This window comes from Lepidochelys kempii, chromosome 11 (assembly GCF_965140285.1).
Source record: "Lepidochelys kempii isolate rLepKem1 chromosome 11, rLepKem1.hap1, whole genome shotgun sequence".
In the NCBI taxonomy this organism is placed as follows: Eukaryota; Metazoa; Chordata; order Testudines; family Cheloniidae; genus Lepidochelys; species Lepidochelys kempii.
Window position 1 is genome coordinate 46,482,013 of NC_136390.1, and position 23,143 is coordinate 46,505,155.

Genomic DNA, 23,143 nt, shown 5'->3' on the forward strand with positions numbered 1-23,143 from the left:
TTGTATGGCTGGTCATTTATGGAGTATGGCAGATCAGCGTGCTGTTGACAGTACTTTAGAAGAAATATGATTTTGAATACATATGGCTAACTTTGTTGCTGCTTGTTTTATATAGTTGTGAAATGCATATCTCCACCTCTTTTTGCAGCACTGTTGCACCACAATACCTTAAGGCCTGGATTATTCTAGTGCACGAAGAGAAGCTGTGTAATTTAGATATAAAGAAAGATATAAAAGTTGGCTGGATGCAGCAGGACACAGGTGCCAAATAAGAGTTTTTACAACTTTCTTGTACTGGGGTGTATAGATTTGATTTTTTTTTTTTTTTTTTTGGGTGTGTAGAAAGGTCGCAGCACTTCTTGCCTGTTTTGATGGCACAGTTTCTGGGTTTGTGGCCCTTGTTTGCTGGATCAGAGTTTTTGTGGGACTGGGCTACTAGGTCTGGAATTTTAAGGGGCAGTAAGAGCAGTGAAACATCTTCTCTATTTATACATTTTTAATTTAAGGGCTGGGGTCCCAAAAATGGGCTGGGTCCAGAAGGACCTGGATTTTTGCAGCACTCCTGTGCTGGGGCACACTAGGGCCCAGATTTTGCAGCAAGAAAGACTGAACATGTTACCAGTTGAGGCAGTGGGATTTGGTGCTGGGGACAAAACCTGGCAGAATTTAGCTTTCACTCAGACTTGACATGCCGTCTGTTAAGGCACTATATTATTCACACCCAACCAATTCCAGTGCCCAAATAAATACATTTACTCCTGAGTGACCTGCCTCTTTCCACCGCAGGTTCAGTGACCAACCCTATAAACAGCAGTGAGTAAGAGAGGGGACGCCGGGAAAAACAGAGCAAGTCAGTTTCGCTGCTTTGGCGAGGCCCCAGCAAGATTTTGCACACTTGTGCATGGCACTGAAGTAATTTCAGGATCTCAGGCTCTTCCTCCCGTAGTGGCTGCTCGGGAGTTGCAAGCTTGCGAGAAAGGTATCTGTATGGGCGAAGGGGGGACGGGACCAGCCACTAGTAAGGCACACAAGCAAGGTCCAGGCTGCCAATGCCAACTTGGGGGCTGCACAAGGACCAACTCTTTGTCCTTGGCCAGGCCCGGAGAACGCACGCACCCTTCAAAGGTAGAGGAGCGAGAGAGCGTGCGCGCGCCGCAGCCCAGAGGGGGGCGCGCTCTACCAGCCAGGGAGCGAGCGCCCATTCCCCCGCCCCCATGTCGTTTGGAACTTTGCTGATTGCAATATTCTCAATCCGAACGTAGCGACACAAGGGGGCGGAGGCGATAGAACGCTCGGCTCTTCCCCGTTCCATCCGGCCTCCTTCCCCCGAGTGGAAGATCGCGTTCTCTCTCTCCCCTCTTACCCCCTGCCCCGCCGCGGGAGCCCGCTTTGCAAAAAGGGGGCACGCCAGCGCCACCCTCCGGCCACCGAGCCGCACTGCACCCTCCCCCCGTCTCTCCCCCCTGCTCCGACTCTCAATGTTCCACACTGCCCGGCCACAGAGCCTCCTCTGCTGCTTTATATCCCCCCGGCTTCCTCCAGCCCCTCCACCGATACTGTATCCCCTTCCCTCCCCCCCTCCATCCCTCCCCTCCGACCTAACACCGGGACAGGACGGCTGCGAAGGTAAAGGAGAAGCGGGTTAGGTGGCTGCAGCAGGAGCCTGGGCGAGCTTGGTGGGGGGAGGAGGAGAAGGAGGAGGCGCGGGGGCGGGGGGGGGGAAGGTTGGTAGAGGGAGCTTTGTTCTTGTTTTCAGCGCTTGCTGCCTGTCGGTGGCCGGGAGAGAGAGGAGCCGGGACTGAGTTCACGCCTCACTTGGTGCACACACACCATGCTGATCCTGGAGAGCCTCCTACCATAACAACCCCTCCGTACCCTCCTCGCTGGAAGCTCGCTCTCTCCCCACAAAGCCAACGGGGGCGGGAGGAAGGGGGCGAGTGTGTGTGTGCAAAGCTGCATTTCAACCCTGCTGCAATTTCCTACTAGGAGCTTCATTTTCTTTTTCAGCACACCCCCCCACCCCCATTTGGGTGCCTCCCGCGTGTATCTATATAATTTTTCCCCCTAAAAATGTCGGTCTGTTTTGTACAAACTGATCAAGAATCGGTGGCGTTGAAAGCTTTGCAGAAGGTGCAGCTTTAATTATGCTTCTTCCCCCTCCAGGAGCTTTGTGGTGGCCAAATGCAATTCTTGCTCCTGGCCATGTAAATAACCGAGGCTTCTGCTTTCTGAGTTGTTTTAAATGTACGGTGTTTTAAAAAAAAAAAAAATCACTCCTCCTCCTCACGGCCCTTTAAATACAAAGAGACAGAGTGAGTGTAAATTTCAATCTGAAATCAGCCGGAGTGTTATTGGCCATATATTGTCTCAGAGAGAGGGGGTGGTCTGGCTGCTTGGACCCTATACAATACTCTGCTCCAGTGTAAATATTTACAGGGTATTAGTGACTTTTTAAAAAACATTTTCAGCGAGGTCTGTTACTGACAATGTGTCATAAGTTATTAATGCTTCATTGCCTGAAGGACCCTGCTAAAGTCCCTGTCTCCTGGCTTCGCATAAAGCAGACAATTGATATGTTGTCTAAGGTATGGGGAAAAGTGTGAATGGGCTTTAAAAAAACCTGGAGAGCTCTATATTTAAAAAGAAAAAAGTGTAAATATTACTTTGTAACTGTCAAACTGCAACCTACAGTAAACTCTGCTTTTTCCCCCTCCCCTCTCTTTTCCTCCCCCAAAAGTTCACCACCATGTCCAGTGACAGGCAAAGGTCAGATGATGAAAGTCCAAGTACCAGCAGTGGTAGTTCAGATGCAGATCAGAGGGACCCGCCAGCACCAGAACCTGAAGAGCAAGAAGAAAGAAAACCTTCTGCAACCCAGCAGAAGAAAAATACCAAACTATCCAGCAAAACTACTGCTAAGCTATCCACTAGTGCTAAAAGGTAATAACTATAAGAAGTGATTGTAAAACATTCTATCGCTGTATTTTTTTTAACTGTAATATTTGCACTGCATTTTTAAGACAGATGGATTCTTGCAAAGCTGTGTTAGGGAGTCATTTACTGAATTACAAACTTTTTTGAGTTAGGAGGCTGTCAATCAATAGCTTCAATAATGAGACTGTTAGTAAGCTAACCATTAAATAAACTTGTCACATTTCTTTGGAAGAGACACTTAAGAACTTTATAACTTTAAAAATTAAAATATTGGCTACTAAAAGCTTTTATTCACCAACATGAATTTTATCCTTGCAAGTAGTATGAGAACTGTAAACATTTTTTCCATCTGAGTTCAAAGGCTTAGCCTTTCTTCTTTATTTGTGTAGAGTACCATCCTTCTGGTGGATTTCAATAGACTGTGTGTACTGTTGACAATCAGTGCTATTGAATATAAAAATATTTACAAAAACTTAACTGGTGCAAAAATAGATGGGTTTGGGATTGTACTTATAACTTTCTTTTCATGCCAACATTCAGTATATCCTTTATATACAGTAACCTAATATAATGTCAGGTTTCAGAGTAGCAGCCGTGTTAGTCTATATTCGCAAAAAGAAAAGGAGTACTAGTGGCACCTTAGAGACTAACCAATTTATTTGAGCATAAGCTTTCGTGAGCTACAGCTCACTTCATTGGATGCAATATAATGTGTTATTCTCTAGTTCTTACTTGGGAAAAACTACCAACTTCAATAGGACATTTGCCTTAATAGGGCCTGCAGAATCAGACTCTGGAGATTAATATATAGCCTCTACTTTTAAGTGTCAAACTTCACAAACCTCTTGTAGTCGATTTGATAAATATCTGTATTTACATATAAAATTTCTGTCAGACTGGCTTTCAGTAAGTATTTTCTTTAACTTCAGCCATGTGAAACAGGCAGATTTTAAATCCCTTGATCTGCTGTGGTCTTTTGAGATAAGACACAATTTACTAAACCTTTCCCTTAAATTCACTTTTCCTTCAGAATACATATTACATTATGGCCAATAGCAAATAGATCTGAAGAGTAACAGTGAAAAAATGATTTTTTAATTTTAGAGTCAGTTCTCTACTGAACAACTTTGTGCTTTGCTTATTCAGCATGGACACTGTAGCTCAAACTTTCATAAAGACCTCAGGAGTTTTATATTCCAGTTCAGTAAATACTCCTTGAAATGTTAAAGTGTTAGCCATAAGTAAAATACCATCTGTATTTTTCACTGATTTTTGTACTTGTAAAGAAATAGAGGTCTAAAATAGGAATATCTAAGGTAGATACTTTAAATCAGGCCTGGTCTACACTTGAAACTTAGGTCAACCTAGCTACATTGTTCAGGGGCCAGGCTGTGAAACATTTCATACCATATGACATAATTAGGTTGACCTAACCCTCGTTGTAGATGCAGCTAGGTAAGTGGGAGAACTCCATCGACCCAGCTATCTCCTCTTGAGGGGGTGGATTTACTATAAGTGACAGAAAACCCCCTTTTGTTGCTGTAGTAAGTGTGTACAGTACAGCAATGTTGCTTGACACACTACAGCTATACCATTTGTCAGGTGGACATACCCTCAGTAAAGAAGCTAAAGTATTTGATTATTTGTATAACTTGTAGTATAATATGTTTAAGATAATGCTTTTGTCAGCCCTTTTGAAAAGCTTGAGATGTATTGTACAGAAAATCTGTCCACTGAATTTTTCAGTGTGACTTTCTTTTCCTCAATCATGATGGGGTCTGATTCCACATATCTTGAGTAGTACTGAGTCATCTAATTGAACTTAATAGGACTATTCCTGAAAGGTCTTTCAGGATCAGGTTTTGTTTATCTCATTTAAATTGGAATCAATAGCATATTGACAGTTGTTCAGTCTTATTTTTATGGGCCTACTTTTCTAAAAAGTTAGTATCTCTTGGCTTACAGATAATTAGCAGCAAGAAACAAAATTTCTTTAGTCCTTAGAAGTAGTTTAATACACACCTTTTACACTAAGCATATTTTTCTGGATAACTTGTTTAATTGACAAAAAGTTTAGAAAATATTCTGGATATTATTAGCACTTGGTAACTGCTGTCAAAGGAGACAGTGAAACGATCATGGATTATTTCTGATTAAGATAATTTATTTTACTAATATTATATAAAAACAGCAAAAATACTGTCTTATCTTGGGAGAGGAGTGTGTGTACAGAAGCAAAGTTGGTTCTCCAAGAATTATTCCAGTAATAAAAGCAGCTTGGGAAATTTATAGATTTACTATTTAAATACAGTATGAAGCAGCAGGTAAAATATTGTCAAAAACATCCACTTAGTCACAATATAGCTTATTAATTCAGCCTCAGTTACAGCTCTGTTGCACTGGTTTAAAGTCATTGTCAAATATGCCTGTATAGTCCCCCCCCTTCCCTCATTTGCATATAAGCTTGAAAAGAAAATCTCTCTGGTAAAAAGCATTTAGATATGGATAATAGTTACTTTTATGAGTACTTGTGGGATATTTCTACCTATCTCAGGTGTAAATGTTCTACCTATTTACTGTATCAAGTAAGAAAAAAGCTGCAAAGTTTCTCTGTTATGGGATTTGGGTTATGCCTCTGAGAACAAAGAGGAAGCAGCCATGTTAGCATTACTGAAGGCACAGCCAATCTTGCATTTAACTGCATGGTGGTAGAGGGCAGTGTAATTCCTGATTTATTCTATAGACTATCTCAAATGCTTTGTGTCTGTTCTCATTTCACCCACAGAATTCAGAAGGAGCTAGCTGAAATAACCCTTGATCCTCCTCCTAACTGCAGGTATGTAACAACTTTTTAAATTGTGGACAGTGATCGGAAATTAAAACAGGTAGAGATGTTTGCTCAGCAGAACAGACAAGCAGTTATTTAATGTTTGTAAGTGGACAACTATAATATAAACGTTGTGTAAGGTAAATTGAACAATTGTCAGGGAACATTTGATAACGTATCACAAAGTTTGGATTTTCAAGTACATGTAGTAGTTGTCTCATTGAGATGGATATGAATGGTAGAGTTGGTTCAGTAGATTTTTCTGCAGAGGTTCATTGCGTATTTTAAAGTCAGTGTTATATAAACTTCCAAATGTACTAAAGCTTTGAAGTTTCTGCTTGTACACAATTTTAACTTACCTTTTGAGTGCTGAGATATAGGAAAGTGACGATGCTCTAAAATTTAGATAAATAACTGTGTGAGATTTATTTTTTACATTTTTCATCTTATTACAGTGAAGTGGTTTAGAGTAAAGCTGAAGTATTACATTTAAAGTTTCTGTCTATTGGCCAGAGATTGTATTGTCTTGATACATGGTATTTTAAGGAAATTCCCTAGTGGAGTGAGAGACTATTGGTAGTTTTAGAAAGTGAAATTAGAGTGTATAAGAGATTAGTGATTTATGCAGTCTTAAAGAAAATTAAGACTAGTGTGGTGAAGAGTCCATAAGAAACTTAAACAGTAACATAATTGACTAAACCAACTTTTTATCTTTAAAACTTGCTGAAAAATTATCAACTGCGGTGCATATTTATTTTAAGAAAAGATTTCATGTTGACTGTAAGCTTCCAATGTTGAAATCTGTAATAAATCTTTTTAGGTTTAAATAAGATACCTTTCTATTATACATATTTCAGCAGGCTGTCTGTGCATAAAGGGTACTTAGTTTAACGGATATTGTACAATGCCGGCATTGTTCATATGTGAGAATACTGCAAATATTCTGGAGTTTTATTTGGCTTTTTTGGTATATTGAGTAGTTGGAAGACTTTGGTAAAAGGAGTTTTTACAACTCAGTAAAGATGTATTTTTTCATATTTGTATCTGGATGCCTGGGATTTATCACAACTTTGTTGTTTTATTTGACTTTTACGAGAAGGGTATCTTATCTGGAGAGGTTCATGCCATGGATGCCCTGTAATAGTTTTATGTATATGTGTGTATGGTCACTGTCTTCCCTGATCAAAGCAGTATGGCTCTCTAGTTTTACATCCCCTTCATTTTAGAGCTATCAGAGACCAAAAGGTGGCATGGTATGGGAGAAAGGGTATTCCAAGGAAATAAGCCAGAGGTGCTTCACTTTTTACTTTCAAAGCGTGTCTTGCTCGTTACCCATTTTGGGCACATTACATTACAAATGACTTTCAGAAGGAGATATTTACCCTCTGCTGTAACATCTGATACAAGCATATTTAACCTCTGGGAAAATTTGCTCCTCTGGTATCAGCTTAAGTATATCTACATAGATAAAGTCTTCAGGGTAGACATGACCAACCACAGCACAGGGACCATTGTTAAGATCTAGGAAAAAAACAAACAAAAAAGTCTAAAATTATTTGATTTCTGTGAGAGTGCGTGGAAAAAATATTTTTGGCCATTGAAGAAATCTATAATTCTATTCCTGTGTGCCTCATACGTATTATATTTAAAGAGAAATTGCAGCATTTTCCTCAGTGCAACTTTTTGGCACGTACCTTCCACCTTGTGTAAGATCAGCAATATATGTGAAAAAGACCTTGGTGCATCCCTCTTTAGACGAGTCAGATTTTTGAGATGAACAATATGGGCAGAGAATTCCATGGACTCCAGGAGCACCATAGATTGGAACTCAAAACAGAGGGTTTTATTTATTTATTTATTTTACAGAAAGCTTTTAATAGGAAATGAATGCAGCATTTTGTTGCATGTAGAATAGTGAAGCGGAAAATATCATATACCTTCTTATAGCACAGATTTGGCAGCAGAAACTGACACAGCAGATGCATGCTATACCTCAATTGCTCTGCGTGCAATAAGTGACAAAATTCTATTTCGCCTCTTATGTATTTGAGGGAAATGTAATTTCTCAGAGATGGTAAAAAAACAATGTCAGTTAGATTTGGGCTCATAATATAGGTTAAAAGTGTGTTTAAAAAATTAGAAAGGTTTGCTATTCATTAAAAATGTCCAGAAGAAGTTTCTTAATGGTAATGAAGAGTGTTTTTTTCAATTTGACCATAAATGTGCCTGTCTTATTTGCAACCATAATGTTGCAGGATCACGGCAGCACATAATGCAAAATTGAATGGTAACAAAAATGACTCATTGTACAAGCAGAAATGCATAAATGGTAAAAATAAATTAGATGTGTAAAATTCCTTAGTGCTAATAAGGTGATAGTACTACATGAAAGACAAAGTATTACTGTTTAACAGGATGCAATACAAGGGTTGAATGGTATTTATCCATTGTGTAATGTGTTTTGTGTAATGTATTAACAATTTTCGTAAAAACTGTTGGGGATAATACATCATAGAATAATGTTTAGTTGCTGCTCAATAACTATAAGCATGGTACTGTACAAACTGCTTTCCATGCCATTTAAAACATGTAGCTCATGCTAAGTGTAATTGTTTTAGCTGATGAATATTCAATGTTCAGCAGACACTTGAGGGTCTCAGTAAGTAAATCTGGTCTGCATTTACCTGGCCTAAATGTATCCATTTGTTACAGCTCTGTCAGGAGTACAGGGCTACAGACAGGGTGATGGCTTTAGGTATTAGCACATCAGCCATTGAGCTGCATAGGTCTGTCTGATTTTACACAAACCGGAATATGCTTTTGTTCCATTTGTAGCAGTGGGTAAAAAAAGTTACTTAAGTACAAAATATGAAATGCACTAAAATTACAAATTAAAAAAAAGCTTAAGAAAACTAGCCCTTTGTAGCTAGACTCATGTCTGACTGGTGGGTAGACCTCAATTCACGAACAAGAAAAGTGTGGATTTCCCCTGGCTGTTTAAACCTTCCCACAGCCACATCTACAGCATCTGTTTTGTAAACATGCTAAAGTCCTAAGTGAGATTCACATTGCTTGAGTGCTCAGGGTTGCCCTTTGGTTTCTATTCAAGGTACTTGGTAAAGGCTGTACTCTGCTAAATCATGTCACACTGTGAATTTCTCTGACTTGAGTAGGATTTCCCCAAGTGCAATGATGGTATGATAGGGCCCCAGAAATCTATGTTAAAAGAAACTTAAGATTCAGATTTAAATAACAAAAGCAAGGAAATTAAGTGCCACTTTATCCTTAAGACCTCTCTTGTGTCTAAAGACAGGAGTCTTGGATGAGTGATTCCAAGATATACTGTAATACTAGGACACAGAGGTAGATTGAAGACAGAGAACCTTAATGCCAAATTTTCTTGCTTTTGTTGGCTTTACTCAGTACCTTACTGTTTGATACAGTGTGTTGTATTTAATGTCTTTTCTGCATTTCACACTATAAAGCAGGGCTTTAAAAGGTCCTTCTTACTCCATTGCATCTAGGCAGCTCTTTTTCAAACCATGGTCAAATGCTCAAACATGCTTCAAGGTATAGAAGTGTGCCAAATCTCACCTTTATACATTTTCAGAATAGTATTACAAGGTTCTTTTTCACATAATGCATTGTAAATCCATGCTGCTGAGATTTTCTTATAGGTTTGACACATGTCTGGAATAACTTTTTAGTGCATAGCACAAAGCTATTCTAGAATGGAAGTCACTACTCCTTAGTTAAGGCTGCACCTGAGCCTGCAATTCTGAGATGTGCCACTCAGAAGCTGCAGCTGAAAGGGAATGGGGGAAGGGTGGCTTTGTTTCACTGTTGCATTTTCTGGATTCTTGCTATTTCTTGGCACAACTTAGAGCAGTTCCTAGGATGCTGTAAATTTCAGCAACTTCCCAGGATTGCTGATGAGCTGCTCTGCTGCTCCAGAATAGCTGGAGTGCACATTTTCCTGTTTCTTTTCTTCTCCTGCTTTCCATTCCAAAATTAACCAGGGCTTGTCTATGAAAGAAAGTTGCACCAGTTTAACCTAACATCTTAATTTAAACAGATTTAGTTATACCGGTGAAAGTGTAACCCATGCATGGTTGGTGTGGCACTCTGTCCCACGTCTAGTGGCACCTAGCCCAGCTAGAGACTGAGTCTGCTACAGCATGAGCTAGCAGAAGAGGCTCATGGTCCCAGGTTCAATCCTGCCCACCAGCGATTGGGGTCTGTTGGCGTTACACAAGGCCTATGTTACCACATTTATTTCAGTTTAACAGTGGTGGGTTTTTTTTGGTTTAGCTTCAGTTGACTGGCAACAGAAAACAAGAGTGCCCACCACAAGGGCTTGCCCTAGTGTAACTAAATGGGTTTAAAAACAGATTGAATTTAAACAGGTGAATTTAAACACGTAGACCAAGCTGTAGTCTCAGAACTCTGCACTGCTTTTCTAACATAGTCCTCTCACGCAATGCTTACAAATTTTACCAGATACCTGATAGCTAGATGCCTAAACGTACCAGGCAAAGTCTGCAAATGGAAGAGTCCAAGGACAATGCCCAAATAAGACGGTCAACTCCTCCCTTCCCAGGTGTTGGGAAATTCTCACCAAGATGCTGTCCCTGTAATCTGCTGAAGGCTCCATCTTTTGTATCAGCCTCTGGCTATTAGACAACAGATTAAATTTGAAACCTCATCTCTCAGGCTGCTGGACAGGAGTAAGAACATTTTCCTTCTGCATCTGTTCTCACAGTGCGGTTGCTTTTGCTACTGCAGAAGTGGGCATGAGGTGGGCGGAGCTCTGCTCCTGTACCTTTCCCTAGATGTGTTGGCTGAGGAAGTTGGATAGTGGGTCTGCTATCCTGTGCAACCTTGATTTTCCACCTCATTGAATAGCTCTGGTGCCCATGTCATAGCTTCCCAAGCAATAGTAGAATAAAATTTCTCTGTTTCACTGATGTCCGCATTTTTCTGAGTGCCAACAGTTTTCACTCAGCTTTACTTGGGAAAGCTCTAAGTAACAGCAGCCGCACTGGAGCTGTCTTTCTGCAAGCTTGGGAAGACAGCACAGCAATGGTTAACACACGTCAGATTTGGAGGATTTTCTTTGCAACAGTAGGTCCGGAAATTTAAATGAAAGGTCTGAGTTTGTAAAAGGTGTTGGACACTCACAGAGAGAATTCCGACTCATCACAGATACAAATAGATTTTTCAAGCCCAATATATTAAGATTTGTTTGTTCCAGTAACAGTTTCTTGATACAAGAACGGTGATAGACTGCAACAAAAGCTGCCCTTAACCCTGGTTAAACTTGCAACAACATTCATTATTTGTGAGCCGTTCCTTTTAAATTATCACTGTACAGAAATGCTTTGAGGTTTTCCCAAGCTTTTGTTTTTAAATAAAGCTTTTCCTTTATGATTACATCATTACTCATAAGTCCCTTGAAATAAGCTCTTCCACGCAGATTTTCAGTTATGTTGCTTGTATAATTAGCTTTAAATTAGTTTATAAACCTCATATTTTAAAACATGAAGGATTTTTGCAAAGGGAATTTACATATGGTCTCTGCCTTCATCTGGTTGATTTGAGTGATATGTAATTTGTACCTGTGAACATCGGTGAGTCTACAATAAAACAGCAGCAGCCTACTCAGTTTACAGTTTATCATGTGTCTATAAACAAGGGAGTTGCATGCCAAAGACTGCCTTTGGCCCATACTATACAATTAGTAACCCAAGAGACTTGGGTTTTGTTATATTACCTTGTCTAATGGTAGCACCATAGCATGCATTGCAGTACAGTGCAGCAGGACTCTGGCATTTCCAAGGATTTCAGCCTCTGGCTAGTAGGTGACTTTCAATATTTCAGTACCATAGCCTCTCAGGCACCCTTTGTCCCTCTGTTAGGGCTTTAAAACTTGCCAGTTTACGACTACTGCGTCCATTTGGTGAGCCAATGAGTGCATCCCAGCCAGAATTGTGTGATCAGAAGGGAGTGGAATGTTGGCCCCAGGATTATTCTGTTCTGCCCTTATCAGAGGGCTCAACTCTGGGAGGGAGTGAGATCTACCAGGAATTCTCATGGAACTTTACAGAGGAATGCTTCTTGTGTGCCATTGTGGCTCTGGGCCACTCAGTTCAATGGGACCTTACTGGTATGACAGGTTATACAAGTGTTAAAGTACAAAAGGTATCTGTGAAAGGTAAGATCCACCCACGGTAGGGCAGTACACCGTTGGGGTTTGATCCCCTCAGTGCATTTTTCAACAGAATCCACTCCTGATCTGTTAGCACAATGCCACCACCACCAGCCCTCCTTCTGACTTTTGGCTTAGGGAGACACTGCCAGGGTCCCCTTACCCCCATTGATGGCTGGCAGCTGTAGTGGTCCTTTAGAGCTGTTCGTAGTCTCCTAAGACTGGGTGTGTGGGCAAAGGTGGCTACAAGCCACTTTTCTGCTCAACCTCAGGTCAGGATCTGGCCCTATATAATTTTCAGTAATATCTTCTGTACCAGCCTTAAATACCAGTAGTCATGGTGCCTTGACTAAAACAAGTAGGGTTCTTAATGCTAAAAATGCTCTTGATATTTATCTTAAACTTCACCTGCTTGTCCTGCCGTCTTCACAGGCTATGAATAAAACCTTTCCTCCATGTGTCTTATCTTGAAGCTGTTTATCGACTGATCTGATCCCCCCAAGTCATCTTGTTTCTCAATAAATCTAATTCCCTTCATCTCTCCTCCTATGTCTTATCCTTCAGTATCATTTTTGTTTTTCTCCTTTGTTTTTTCTTTAGTTTACCACTGAGAGCGGAGTGAGCATTCTCGGTGCGGGCATACCAAGACTCTGGAAAGCAGCACGAGCACTTCCCTCCGTTTACAAGTGTACGAATATAGAAGGGAGTTATACCATAGAATAGCACTGGCTTTTGGGGGGGGGGGGTGTGGTTTCACACTACAAGCTAATTTAGTTATTACCCATTATCCTTCACCATCCTTTTCAGACTGCTGCTTTCTAGATACAGTAGCTGTCCTTTACATTTTGCCTTTATGTTGTTTATTTCCTCTGATTGGCAAAAGCCTTCACGTTTGTATGGATTACATTTTGTTCGATACCACTTGACACTGGAAATCTGCACTGTAACATTAAACAGCTCCCAGTAGAGAGAGGAGTTGATTAGGCCATGTAAGAATGTGTCATGGGAAGATCCACAAAAATGCCTGTGCTGGGGTTAGGGATCCTCTGTGGTGGGGGAACAAAAGCAAAGGAATAGCAGCCAAAAATGAACACAATATCAGGTATACAATGCCTTGCATCCACAAGGAAGACTTCCTTACAACTGTAAACAAAACAAAACAAAAAACACCCAGACACCCTTTGTGAAATTGCTATACCAATTGGGCGCCAGAAAAACAAAGATACGAAGCAGAGCTTTCAGTATGGCTCTGTGAATATATATTTGCCCATTATTTCCAACACTATATTTCTGGATACATTCTTACCAAAAACATTTTGCTGCTGTAAGTGTGACAGTTTAAGGAGAAAGAAAAGGAGTACTTGTGGCACTTTAGAGACTAACCAATTTATTTGAGCATAAATGGCACCTTAGAGACTAACCAATTTATTTGAGCATAAGCTTTCGTGAGCTACAGCTCTCTTCATCGGATGTAGCGAAAGCTTATGCTCAAATAAATTAGTTAGTCTCTAGGGTGCCACAAGTACGCCTTTTCTTTTTGCGAATACAGGTTAACACAGCTGCTACTCTGAAACCTGAGTTTAAGGAGAGGGGTCACAAATTCCACAAAACATACTGAGTTCTTATTCAAACAAATGTTTAAATACTTGTAGCATTGGTCCAGCTCTAATGATAGACTATCAGTTCTATCTGAGATTCTTTCTTCATCATTAATCTCTTCAGAGGGTAAATCAATGGGTTGCAACCATTTAAAGATATATTTATCTAACGATAACCTTAATTTAGCTCTGATAGCTACTTCTATCAAGAAATTTGTGTTTAGTTCTTTTTTCTTATAACAAGGACTCAATTTTGGAGGATTAGACTAAACCAGTGAAGAGTGACATAATTTAGTGCAGCAATCACAAATCAGATATGTTTGCCCATTTGTACTAACTGCTTGATTCGGTTACCTTTTCTCATGCAGAGCAGCTGTTAGCTTACTTTGTGAGTAGTCAATGGGAGTACTTAAGCAGTAAGGTGTAAAACACAATCAGGATCTAAGGAAGGAGTACCAGTAAATATGTGATCTATAGCAAAAGTGTGTTATTACTTAATGGATTTTTGATAAACTGGAGAGTGAAAGATGGCTCCAAAATATATCAGTAAGAACCACCCACATCATGTTCTCAGCAATACAGTTTGTTGTTAAGGAATTATTCATTATTCTCTTGAATGTATGTATTCAGTATAAAAACATGCTAGTCTTTTTCCACTTACACTTTCTTCCGTGCAGAGGTTTGGTAACAACTATTTTCCAGAATCCTTTTTTGAGCAGTTTATTCTTTTTCCTGTACTTTTGTGTTTAGTTTAGCACCTTGCAAGGTATAGAACAAGATCCTGCAAAGAGTTGTGTACATGATTAACTCCAGTCATATGAGTAGTCCTAATTAAACTAGACTGAAGAAATATAAAAGCCATCAGAACTAGTTATGGAAGTAAAGCTTCATAATTTATAGATTCCAAGACTGGAAGGGACCATTGTGATCCAATCTGACCTCCTGTATAACACAGGCCATAGACGTTCCCCAAAATAATTCCTACAGCAGATCTTTTAGAAGAACATCCATTCTTGATTTAAAAGTTGTCAGTGATAGAGAATCCACCATGACCACTGGTAAATTGTGCCAATGGTTAGTTACTCTCAGTTAAAAATTTACACCTTATTTCCAGTCTGAATTTGACTACCTTCAACTTTCAGCCATTGGATCATTTTGTATAATTTTCTGCTTGATTACCACTCATTAAATATTTGTTCTTCACATAGGTTCTTATTAACAGTAATCAAGATACTCTCTTTCTCTTTGTTAAGCTAAATAGATACATACATGTTTGCAGGATTGGACCCTTACTATGTAAGCAGCATCCACAATTTCCCTTTTATATATGCTCTGAAATATAGCTATAATTTAGTCAAAGGCTTCATAAAGCTGGTACCAGTCTTCATAGGTATTAGCATCTAAACTGAAGAAATGAAAAAAAAATCCTCTTTATGATAAACTTGTATCTACTCTGGAGCTGCGTAAATCATTTCACACACTTCTTCCCCAAGGACTGGTTGAAGAAGACTGACCTCCTGTCTGTCTGTTTAGAAACCCTAAAAAAAGTCCCCAATAAAAAAAATCTGTTTAAAATAAGATTAGATAGTTTGTTTGATAAGATTTGTAAAATTTAAATAAATGTGTTCTCAGCATTAAAAATATCAGCTTTTCAAGTACTCATTTAAGAGTTTACATAAAGGCCCTTCAGACACCATGATAATGCTGATTAATGTCGTCCTTGTGTATATTTTACACCCAAGTTGCATATTAATCAGCATCAGCAGTCTTTCACACATATTGCTTAATGAACAGTATGTATGGTAAGGTCTGAGCACACTGAATGCATCTCCATCAGATTGTTTTGTCTGTGCATCTCAGTTCAGAGAGTTGGAGTTGCCTCTTCCTGTCACTTAAGGCTTTCTGTACATGGGAACATTTAGGATAATTAATCTGAATTAACTGAAGGTGTGAACTTGAAGTGCCTTAGTTAAACTTCATTGAACCCCTGTGTAGATACTCCCATTCAGAATTAAAGTGGCCTTAATTCCATTTATTTTAAGGCCACTTCAGTTGTGAATGAAAGCCTCCACACAGGTGTTTAATGCAGTTTAACTAAACTACTTTAAATTCACACTTAGTTAATTTGGATTAATTTGCTTGAGTAACCCCATGTAGACAAGCCCCCAGTTTATTTTCTGATTCAGGCCTGAGCTGGAACCATTCTTTGATTATATACTATGTCTTGTAGTACATAAGAGACTGACCAAATCTTCTTTAAGGATCTTCTAAATAGAATAATAGAATATCAGGGTTGGAAGGGACCTCAGGAGGTCATCTAGTCCAACCCCTTGCTCAAAGCAGGACCAATCCCCATAACTAAATCATCCCAGCCAGGGCTTTATCAAGCCTGACCTTGAAAACCTCTAAGGAAGGAGATTCCATCACCTCCCTAGGTAACCTATTCCAGTGCTTCACTAGAGATAGTGAAGAATATTTTCATTGTGTTTAGGATTTAAATGAATACATCAAAGGAACAAAGTGTTACTTTCTGAACCTTCCTATAACAACAACATTTATTAACACATCTGTAGCATAATCATTCAGCAACAATACTAAGTCCTGTAATTTAAAAGTGACCTCAAATTATTCAAATACATGCTTCCAGTCCTTACATCACACAATGGAACAGCATGCAGCAAATCTCTTTGTATAGATTCCAAGGCCAGAAGAAACCACTGTGATCCTCTAGTCTGACCTCCTGTATAATACAGGCCAAAGAACTTCCCCTGAATAATTCCTGCATTCCCCATTAAGAGCTTAAGCAACCAAATGGGTTGCTTCTGGGGAATTTTGACCTTTGTTCCTTTTTGGCCCCCCCCCCGCTTTTTTTCTTTTGGTGCTGGGGAGGGACTGGGCCCAGTCCTACATTCCTTGTACACACAACATTGATTGGATTAGCATGATAGAGTAAATACGTCTCCACTGCATAGCTATCTTGAGTGCCAGCAGCACTTGAGCTTCAAACCCAAACCTCCTGATGGGCCAGCCACCTCGAGTTTACAGTGCCACTAAACTTGAGCTAAAGATTTGGGACAGGAGCTGAGTTAGAGGCAACACTCCAGGTGTATCTCAAGCTCACCCTGCAGTGAAGATGACAAGCCCTGAGACATCAGTGAGACTCTGCATGGACACAAGGGCCACCCATCCAGATCAGATTGGAGGATGGGGGCCTTATTCAGGTTTCTGAATTATCCCTTAGGGGGAGAATGTAGCTCCAATTTCAGTGAGGAGAATCATCCCACAGGAGGGAAGCAGTAGAATTCAGAGAAGATTCCCCACCAGGTGAGAATTGTTAAAATAGATTAAGTTGTGGCTGGTGTGTGTGTGTGTGTATGTATATATATATTTTTTAAATCCGCCACTGTGTGTATACAACAGTTTTCTCATTTGTTTTCTGCTTTCCTGTGTGGTGACCTATAGCACAGGTTTGATATTTTCATCTCTATAATCTACAATAATCAGTGGGAAATGTTTACTTTTGTTTGCATTTTAAACAGAATTTGGATTTTAAATGCTTTGAGAAAAAAATGAATCTGAATAAGTATATTATCATCAGTAGCACTATGAAAAGAGACATAGCTACATTTCTGTCTGCTGACATTTCTCATTGGGAAGCAGCTATTACCATAGCTTCTGTTTAAGCAAAGGGTGATCATCTAGTGTTCTTCTCTTCATCTCCATGCAGACTTTCATACAGGTTGCAGTATACAGTAGGAGGCTAAGATATGTATACTAAATTATACAATCCAACAAACCCTCAGTACACAAAACCCACTTTGATTTCTGTGGTTGGAGCTCTGTGCACAGAGGGCTCGCTTGAATGATTTCCAGCTTTATTTTCCATCTAAGGGAAAAGTGAAGATGAGGTCTTTGTTACTAGAATAGAATCCATCTACAGGGAGAAAAGTAATCAATGCTATAGTCCCATGAAACTGAATTTAGGTGAATGCATCCTGCTTTATGCCAAATACAGTTTCTGAGGGGGCACACAATTTCTCACATGAAAGGAAAAATACTATAGTATATGAGACTATGCAGGCAACAGCTCTTGGGCAGTAAACGTTACAGGGAAAGCTTAATATTAAAGTACAGGCATAGTATATGACTACAAACAATTCTCTTTGCCAGAAAAGTGGTTTTCTTTCAACTGTGTACATAGAAATATATGGTTGTTATTGTAGCATCCAATGCCACCCTCCTCCCTCGTCTCCCAGTCTTTAATGTGGCATTTGTAGTATTTTGAGGGTATAAAATAGTAATATGACTGATTTTTTTTCAAGTAAATTTCAGCTGCAGAAAGCGCTAGTTAATAGTCTGTCTGATTTGGTTAATATTTAAAGCCAGAGTCCAAAGTCACTGCTGGCATAAGAGTTTCTCAGTGGAATTGCATCCAACAACACCAGCTGTTAATTTGGCCCCAAATGTGGTAATTGAATTTTGTATCTAAGAGGCAGATTGCTGAAAGGGAGTAAAGCAGAAAAATAGCACTGATTCATTTACACATGTGAGAAATACAAAAGCAGAAATGTCATATAAAGTATTACTGCTAACACAAAATACATCAAAATTCAAATAAAGCAAGTAGTCGCTGGAAAAAGTAAATTTTAGAATAAAATTCTTTAAGGAAGTTGTTCTCTTTAAAATGTTTTAATTGTTTGTTTATGCTTCATTGTTTGTACTTTTTCCAGATTAGCATAATTATCAGTTTTAGCATTTGAGAAACACACTGCCTCCTTAGCAATAAAAGAGAAATGTAATAAGAATTAAGGTCTTACCTGCCCCAGAGAGGAAGGTGGAGTTGCTACCTGTAAATAGCCACTTTCGGCCTGCAGCTAGCTGGTTCTGCCAAATGTAAAGGGCCAGCCTCCCGCAAAGCATGCTGGGAAAACATCCCTATACGAGTGCAAACCTGCTGTGGTAGGAGTCAAGTAATTAAAAAAAAGAAAAAAAAAAAAAAAGAGGGTATTCTGATGTGTGGTAGACTTGTTGTATTGCAAAATATTTTTCTTTGATGGCAATGTAATATGGCAATAGGCTGTTTATATTAACAATGCATCACAATATTTCTTAGTTAAATTGGGCTCCCAGTGAATTATTGCTTCTAAGTTTGCAAAAGAATAAAAATGGTGTTTTTTTTAAATAGGTCATTCATTCCCCAGTAGATTCTAACTGTTGTAAAGTAGATTAAATCTGGGACATAAACTTTGTGGGGGTGGTTCTTTTCATGTTGTACCTTCTGTGTCTGGGAACATGTACAACTAGACCTTGATCCTGCAAGCCTATATGTATGGGTGAATGTCTGCACAAAGTGTGAACCTCCTGGAGGGTGCAAGGATTAAACCCTATGTATAAGTTTACAGGATTAGGGCGGTACTTACTTTTTGTCTACCAAATAGAAGACCGTTCCCAATATTAAGAGTTCTTTAAATGTATTAAGGCATATAAACCACTAGAATTTACTTTTTCTGACTCTCTTTAACATACAAAATACATCTATCTTGCCCTTTCTTTTTGTAGCAGTTTCAATTAAAACATTTTAAATACATTTTAGTCTTCTCCTTCTGCTGCATGTATGTTGCGATAAAGAAACTCCATGCAGGAGCATCACAGAGGGATCAGCATTTCTGTCAGTTCTTTAATCTTTGGGGAATGTTATGTAGCTCCCATATAAACTAGCTTTTATTTTAGAAGCCTAATATTTTCAAAATCCCCTACCAATGGTTTCCTTTATCCTGTGGTGTGTCTTCCTGTGGATAAAAGTTGCCGTGGCATACTGTGTGATGCATACAAAGGTCTGCTGCTAAATGTCTGGGTACAGGCCCTCATGAGAAGTATATTTGTATATTTAATTTCACTCTCTGGATTTGGGGAGCCCCCCTGTGATGTCTGTGGGTCCCAGGTACTCTGCAATAAGTTGGACCTGAATTCTGCAGCTATGTCCCTGCATGTTATAGTGTAATGCCAACAGACCCCGTTGAACCTGGGACCTCTGGAGCTTAGTGCATGAGCCTCTACCGCATGGGCTAAAAGCCACCTGCCTATTAGCTAAGGCCGTAGTGCAGGTTCATTTTATCTCTCTCTCTAAGTGGTCTCAGTGCTACTAGATGGGACAGAACACCACACCCAGAAGGTGTGTGGGTTACAGTAGCACTGCAAGGAGGCTGATAGGAAGATCTGCTGGAGTTTCATTTAAATGTTTTTAAAATGTATTACTTCAATATGTAAATGATAAATGCAATCTGTACACTTTATATGTCTTGGTATTAGATTCGATTTACTCTATGCCATTCCCACATTGTGCAGGAGATTTTGTACTGACAAACCATCATTACTTCATTGAAAAGTTATTTGGGGAAGCAGAAGCTCTTGGACAGTTTAGATTTTGGTACATGGGGAGGCATGGCAAGCAGTTGGGGATGGGGAAGTGGGGGCAGGACAGGCATCTTACCTGGCTGTTTCAACTAAATGGTAAGCAGGTGAAATTGACATTTAAACTGCCGCTTTGTGGTTTCCAATTTAACACATTGAAGTGAAGGTGTTAGCAATTCACATCTGAGATTTTTTTCAGACTTTCTGCAGACTCATGTAGACACCATTGCATCAGTTTGTACTTAGCTCACGTTTTTTAGGCTGTCTTCACAAATATCTGGGCTAGAAGCCTACAAACACAAATTAAATCTTTCAATCTGGAACACAATTCTGAGGCAGAGTGTGGATGTTGTGCCAGATTTTTTGGCTGCTGAATTCTTGGGAAGGTGGTGATACCCTGTCATTGAACACCTATGTGCAGAACTCACCACTGAAATACATTGAGGCTGGAGAATAAAAAAGGACAACAGGATACATCTCTACACTGGTAAATCAGTTATTGTATAGGAGATTATCCATACTTCAGAAATTGTTTTAAATTAGGGGTGTTTCAATCAATGGAGGAGTTTGACTCCCTCCCACACCATCAGATATCCCTTATAGCATGAACAAGGCTCTTCTATCCATGTCTATCCTGGGTTACTTTTTTGTATATTTTCTATGTTGTTAAGGGAGGAATCGAACTGGAGTGCCAATGAGAAGCGCAGTCAGGAAAGTAACAAATACTTTCCTCATGGATTGTATTTGCTAAAGGGACAACCAACTTAATTCTCAATTACTGAGGGACAATCTTCACTCATTGATTTACTTTTCTTTTCACAGCCAAGTTTCTGTACAACTTTTCATGAGTGATGTATCCAAGTATTTGGATTCTAATATCTAAACTGTATTGTTAAATCTATTCACCTAAATTTGGGTTATTGCTGATTATATACTCTGTGTATCATATGACTTTAAAAAACTAACTTTGAATTTGTGGATAACCTAAGCACTGTACCCAGATCTTCAGACACTCTTTTCCCAACCTGTGTAGTCTATAATTTTTTTAACATTTGCTTTAATAAAATTTTTTAATCGAAGTTTTAAAGGACTACCACTTACTGGGCAGAATTGTAAAGCGGGGTCAGGGTAACGCTCTGCTTTGTTTCTTTAGCTGTTACACTACTTTTAGCCAAAATAGATTCCAAACGTGCATCTGCATTAGTAGCCTTATATCAGTATTTGCAATAGTTAATTTTGTCTTCAACTTTACTGCTACAACAGGCATTTTTAGATTTTTGAACATGGAAGACTAAGCATTTTCTGATTCAGGTACCAAATAATAGAATCCATGGTCTGAGGCTTCAGAGTTGGGCTCTGCCTTCACTTGTTTTGGTATGGGTGAAGGAAGGGTGACAATACAAGTTTTCCTACTTCTATACATGAAATAAGCTGGCTAGCTCCCATTTAAAATCCTCCTGAAAAGCCAACTAATCTGGGAAACCTTCCAGCTACAATGGTCACCCACCCACTTCTGCGATTACCTACATAGCACTAGATTTAGAACTTGAGGTGGTAACTTTTTTTTAAAACTGATTCAAAAATATAAGTGCTGAGACTGGTTTTCTGTAATTTGCTAGGCCCATGAATGTTACTGTTTGGAGTCTTCCAGGTATTTATGGACATATTTGTGAATAACAAGTTTCCGCAAATCTTAGCACAAACCAATATTCATCCAAAAATGTGTTTTAGAAGTTTCTTAATTTAGAAACCTTTGGTCATCCAATTGTAAAGCAAACGCAATCATACAGCACATTTAATAAATAAGGTAGTGAACAGTCCATAGACCATTGTTTGTGTAAACTGTTTGTGTTTGTTTTTTTCTAAGTGTTCGCCATTCAGAGAAAGAATAAGTCAAATAGGGCTAGATTTGCAACAGATGTTATTTGCAATGAATGATTTGACAAGCTGTGTTTATATGTCTTGTATCGTACCCACTCATACCTTCAATATGTAAAATCTGTGCACCAGGGATTGGTAGTTGTGTAGAATGCTAGAAAAGTGTAAAACAGTATCAGTCATTATGGCACGATGGAAATGTTGTTTGAGTCATCTGAAAGACCAGACCCTGAGGGCTAGTCAAACTGCAATCAAGAGCAGGTCAGAAAAGGGCAGAGAAGCTCACGTTTGCACTCTGATTGTGGGGCCACTAGTGTAAAGTTACAGCAGCTAGAGAGGCTGGTCTAAATTACACCAGCTGTTAATTATCCTCAGGGTCCAAAACCTCAGTCAGGGACTAGTGCTTTCTAGGGGTCCCATAACCATGTTCTAACACTGGCAGCACAGAAAAGGGTCTGTTATGAACCTGTATCTCACTGAGAGGTGATCCTTGTGACCCAGATATGCTAGCTGTATGGCCAGATTCTGCCAGTGAGGTAATGCAAAGTGGCTGCACTACATTGCACCCAGGATCTGAACTTGGAAGGGCTGAGAAGTGAAAGTGTGATAACAACAGATGCTCCAATTTCCTGTAGAAGTTTTAATACAGTGAACATGGTGCTGTGGTAATTAAGATGAATGCTTTAAAACAGGGTTTTGGAAGAAGGATGTTCCTTGGTATGATTGTTCCTGGGCATGATTGGTAGAGAGAAGCTTTACGAGAGATTTTCTATTTTCATTTTTACTATCTGCTATAAATTGTTACCACTAATTATTTAATGCTTCTGGTTTGCAGAGTTAATTCAACAATACAAATAAATTTAATGCTGCTAGGTGGATTATAAATGTAATTATTGTCACGGTGCTCCAAGCTTTTTGCATGGGTCTTCTTTTTAAAATGTGAAATATAAAGAAATAAAAGAAGTCTAAAGTTTTTATTATTATTATTATTATTATTGGTGTCCTGTTAGATAAATTTAAAACACCAGGAAACTCAGCCAGAATGTGAATACTGACTAGAGGATTTACACTGCTGAATGTGTTGTAATCTCCTATAGTGTATCCCAGTTTGTGGGGAGGGAAGGATGCCGGTACATATGTTTTACAAACGCTGTTGAACACAACACTGAGCAGGTAAAAGTGCTTCGCTTTATTGCACGCTATAGTTCCTTGTATTTTTGAGACCAAGTCTGTACAGCAATTACAGCCAAGAGCAAAAGCTCAAATGCAATATTGAATTAACGTGGC

The 23,143-nt window shown here is 39.3% G+C and overlaps 1 protein-coding gene across 4 annotated transcripts in view; it reads left to right on the plus strand.

Annotated features, from left to right (window-relative positions):
- The first annotated feature begins 888 nt into the window (after positions 1-888).
- The window catches only part of UBE2E3 (ubiquitin conjugating enzyme E2 E3), an 83,318-nt gene continuing 61,063 nt past the window's right edge, over positions 889-23,143 (plus strand). Inside the window, exons 1-3 of one of the 4 annotated variants that reach the window (XM_073306058.2) lie at positions 889-979; positions 2,738-2,940; positions 5,720-5,770. In XM_073306058.2, coding sequence (XP_073162159.1) covers positions 2,747-2,940; positions 5,720-5,770 — 245 coding nt within the window. In that variant the 5' untranslated portion in view covers positions 889-979; positions 2,738-2,746. Of the gene's footprint in view, positions 980-1,308; positions 1,627-1,756; positions 2,131-2,171; positions 2,586-2,737; positions 2,941-5,719; positions 5,771-23,143 lie in introns of those variants that run through there. The other 3 variants (XM_073306057.2, XM_073306056.2, XM_073306055.2) reach the window with 3 other exon arrangements.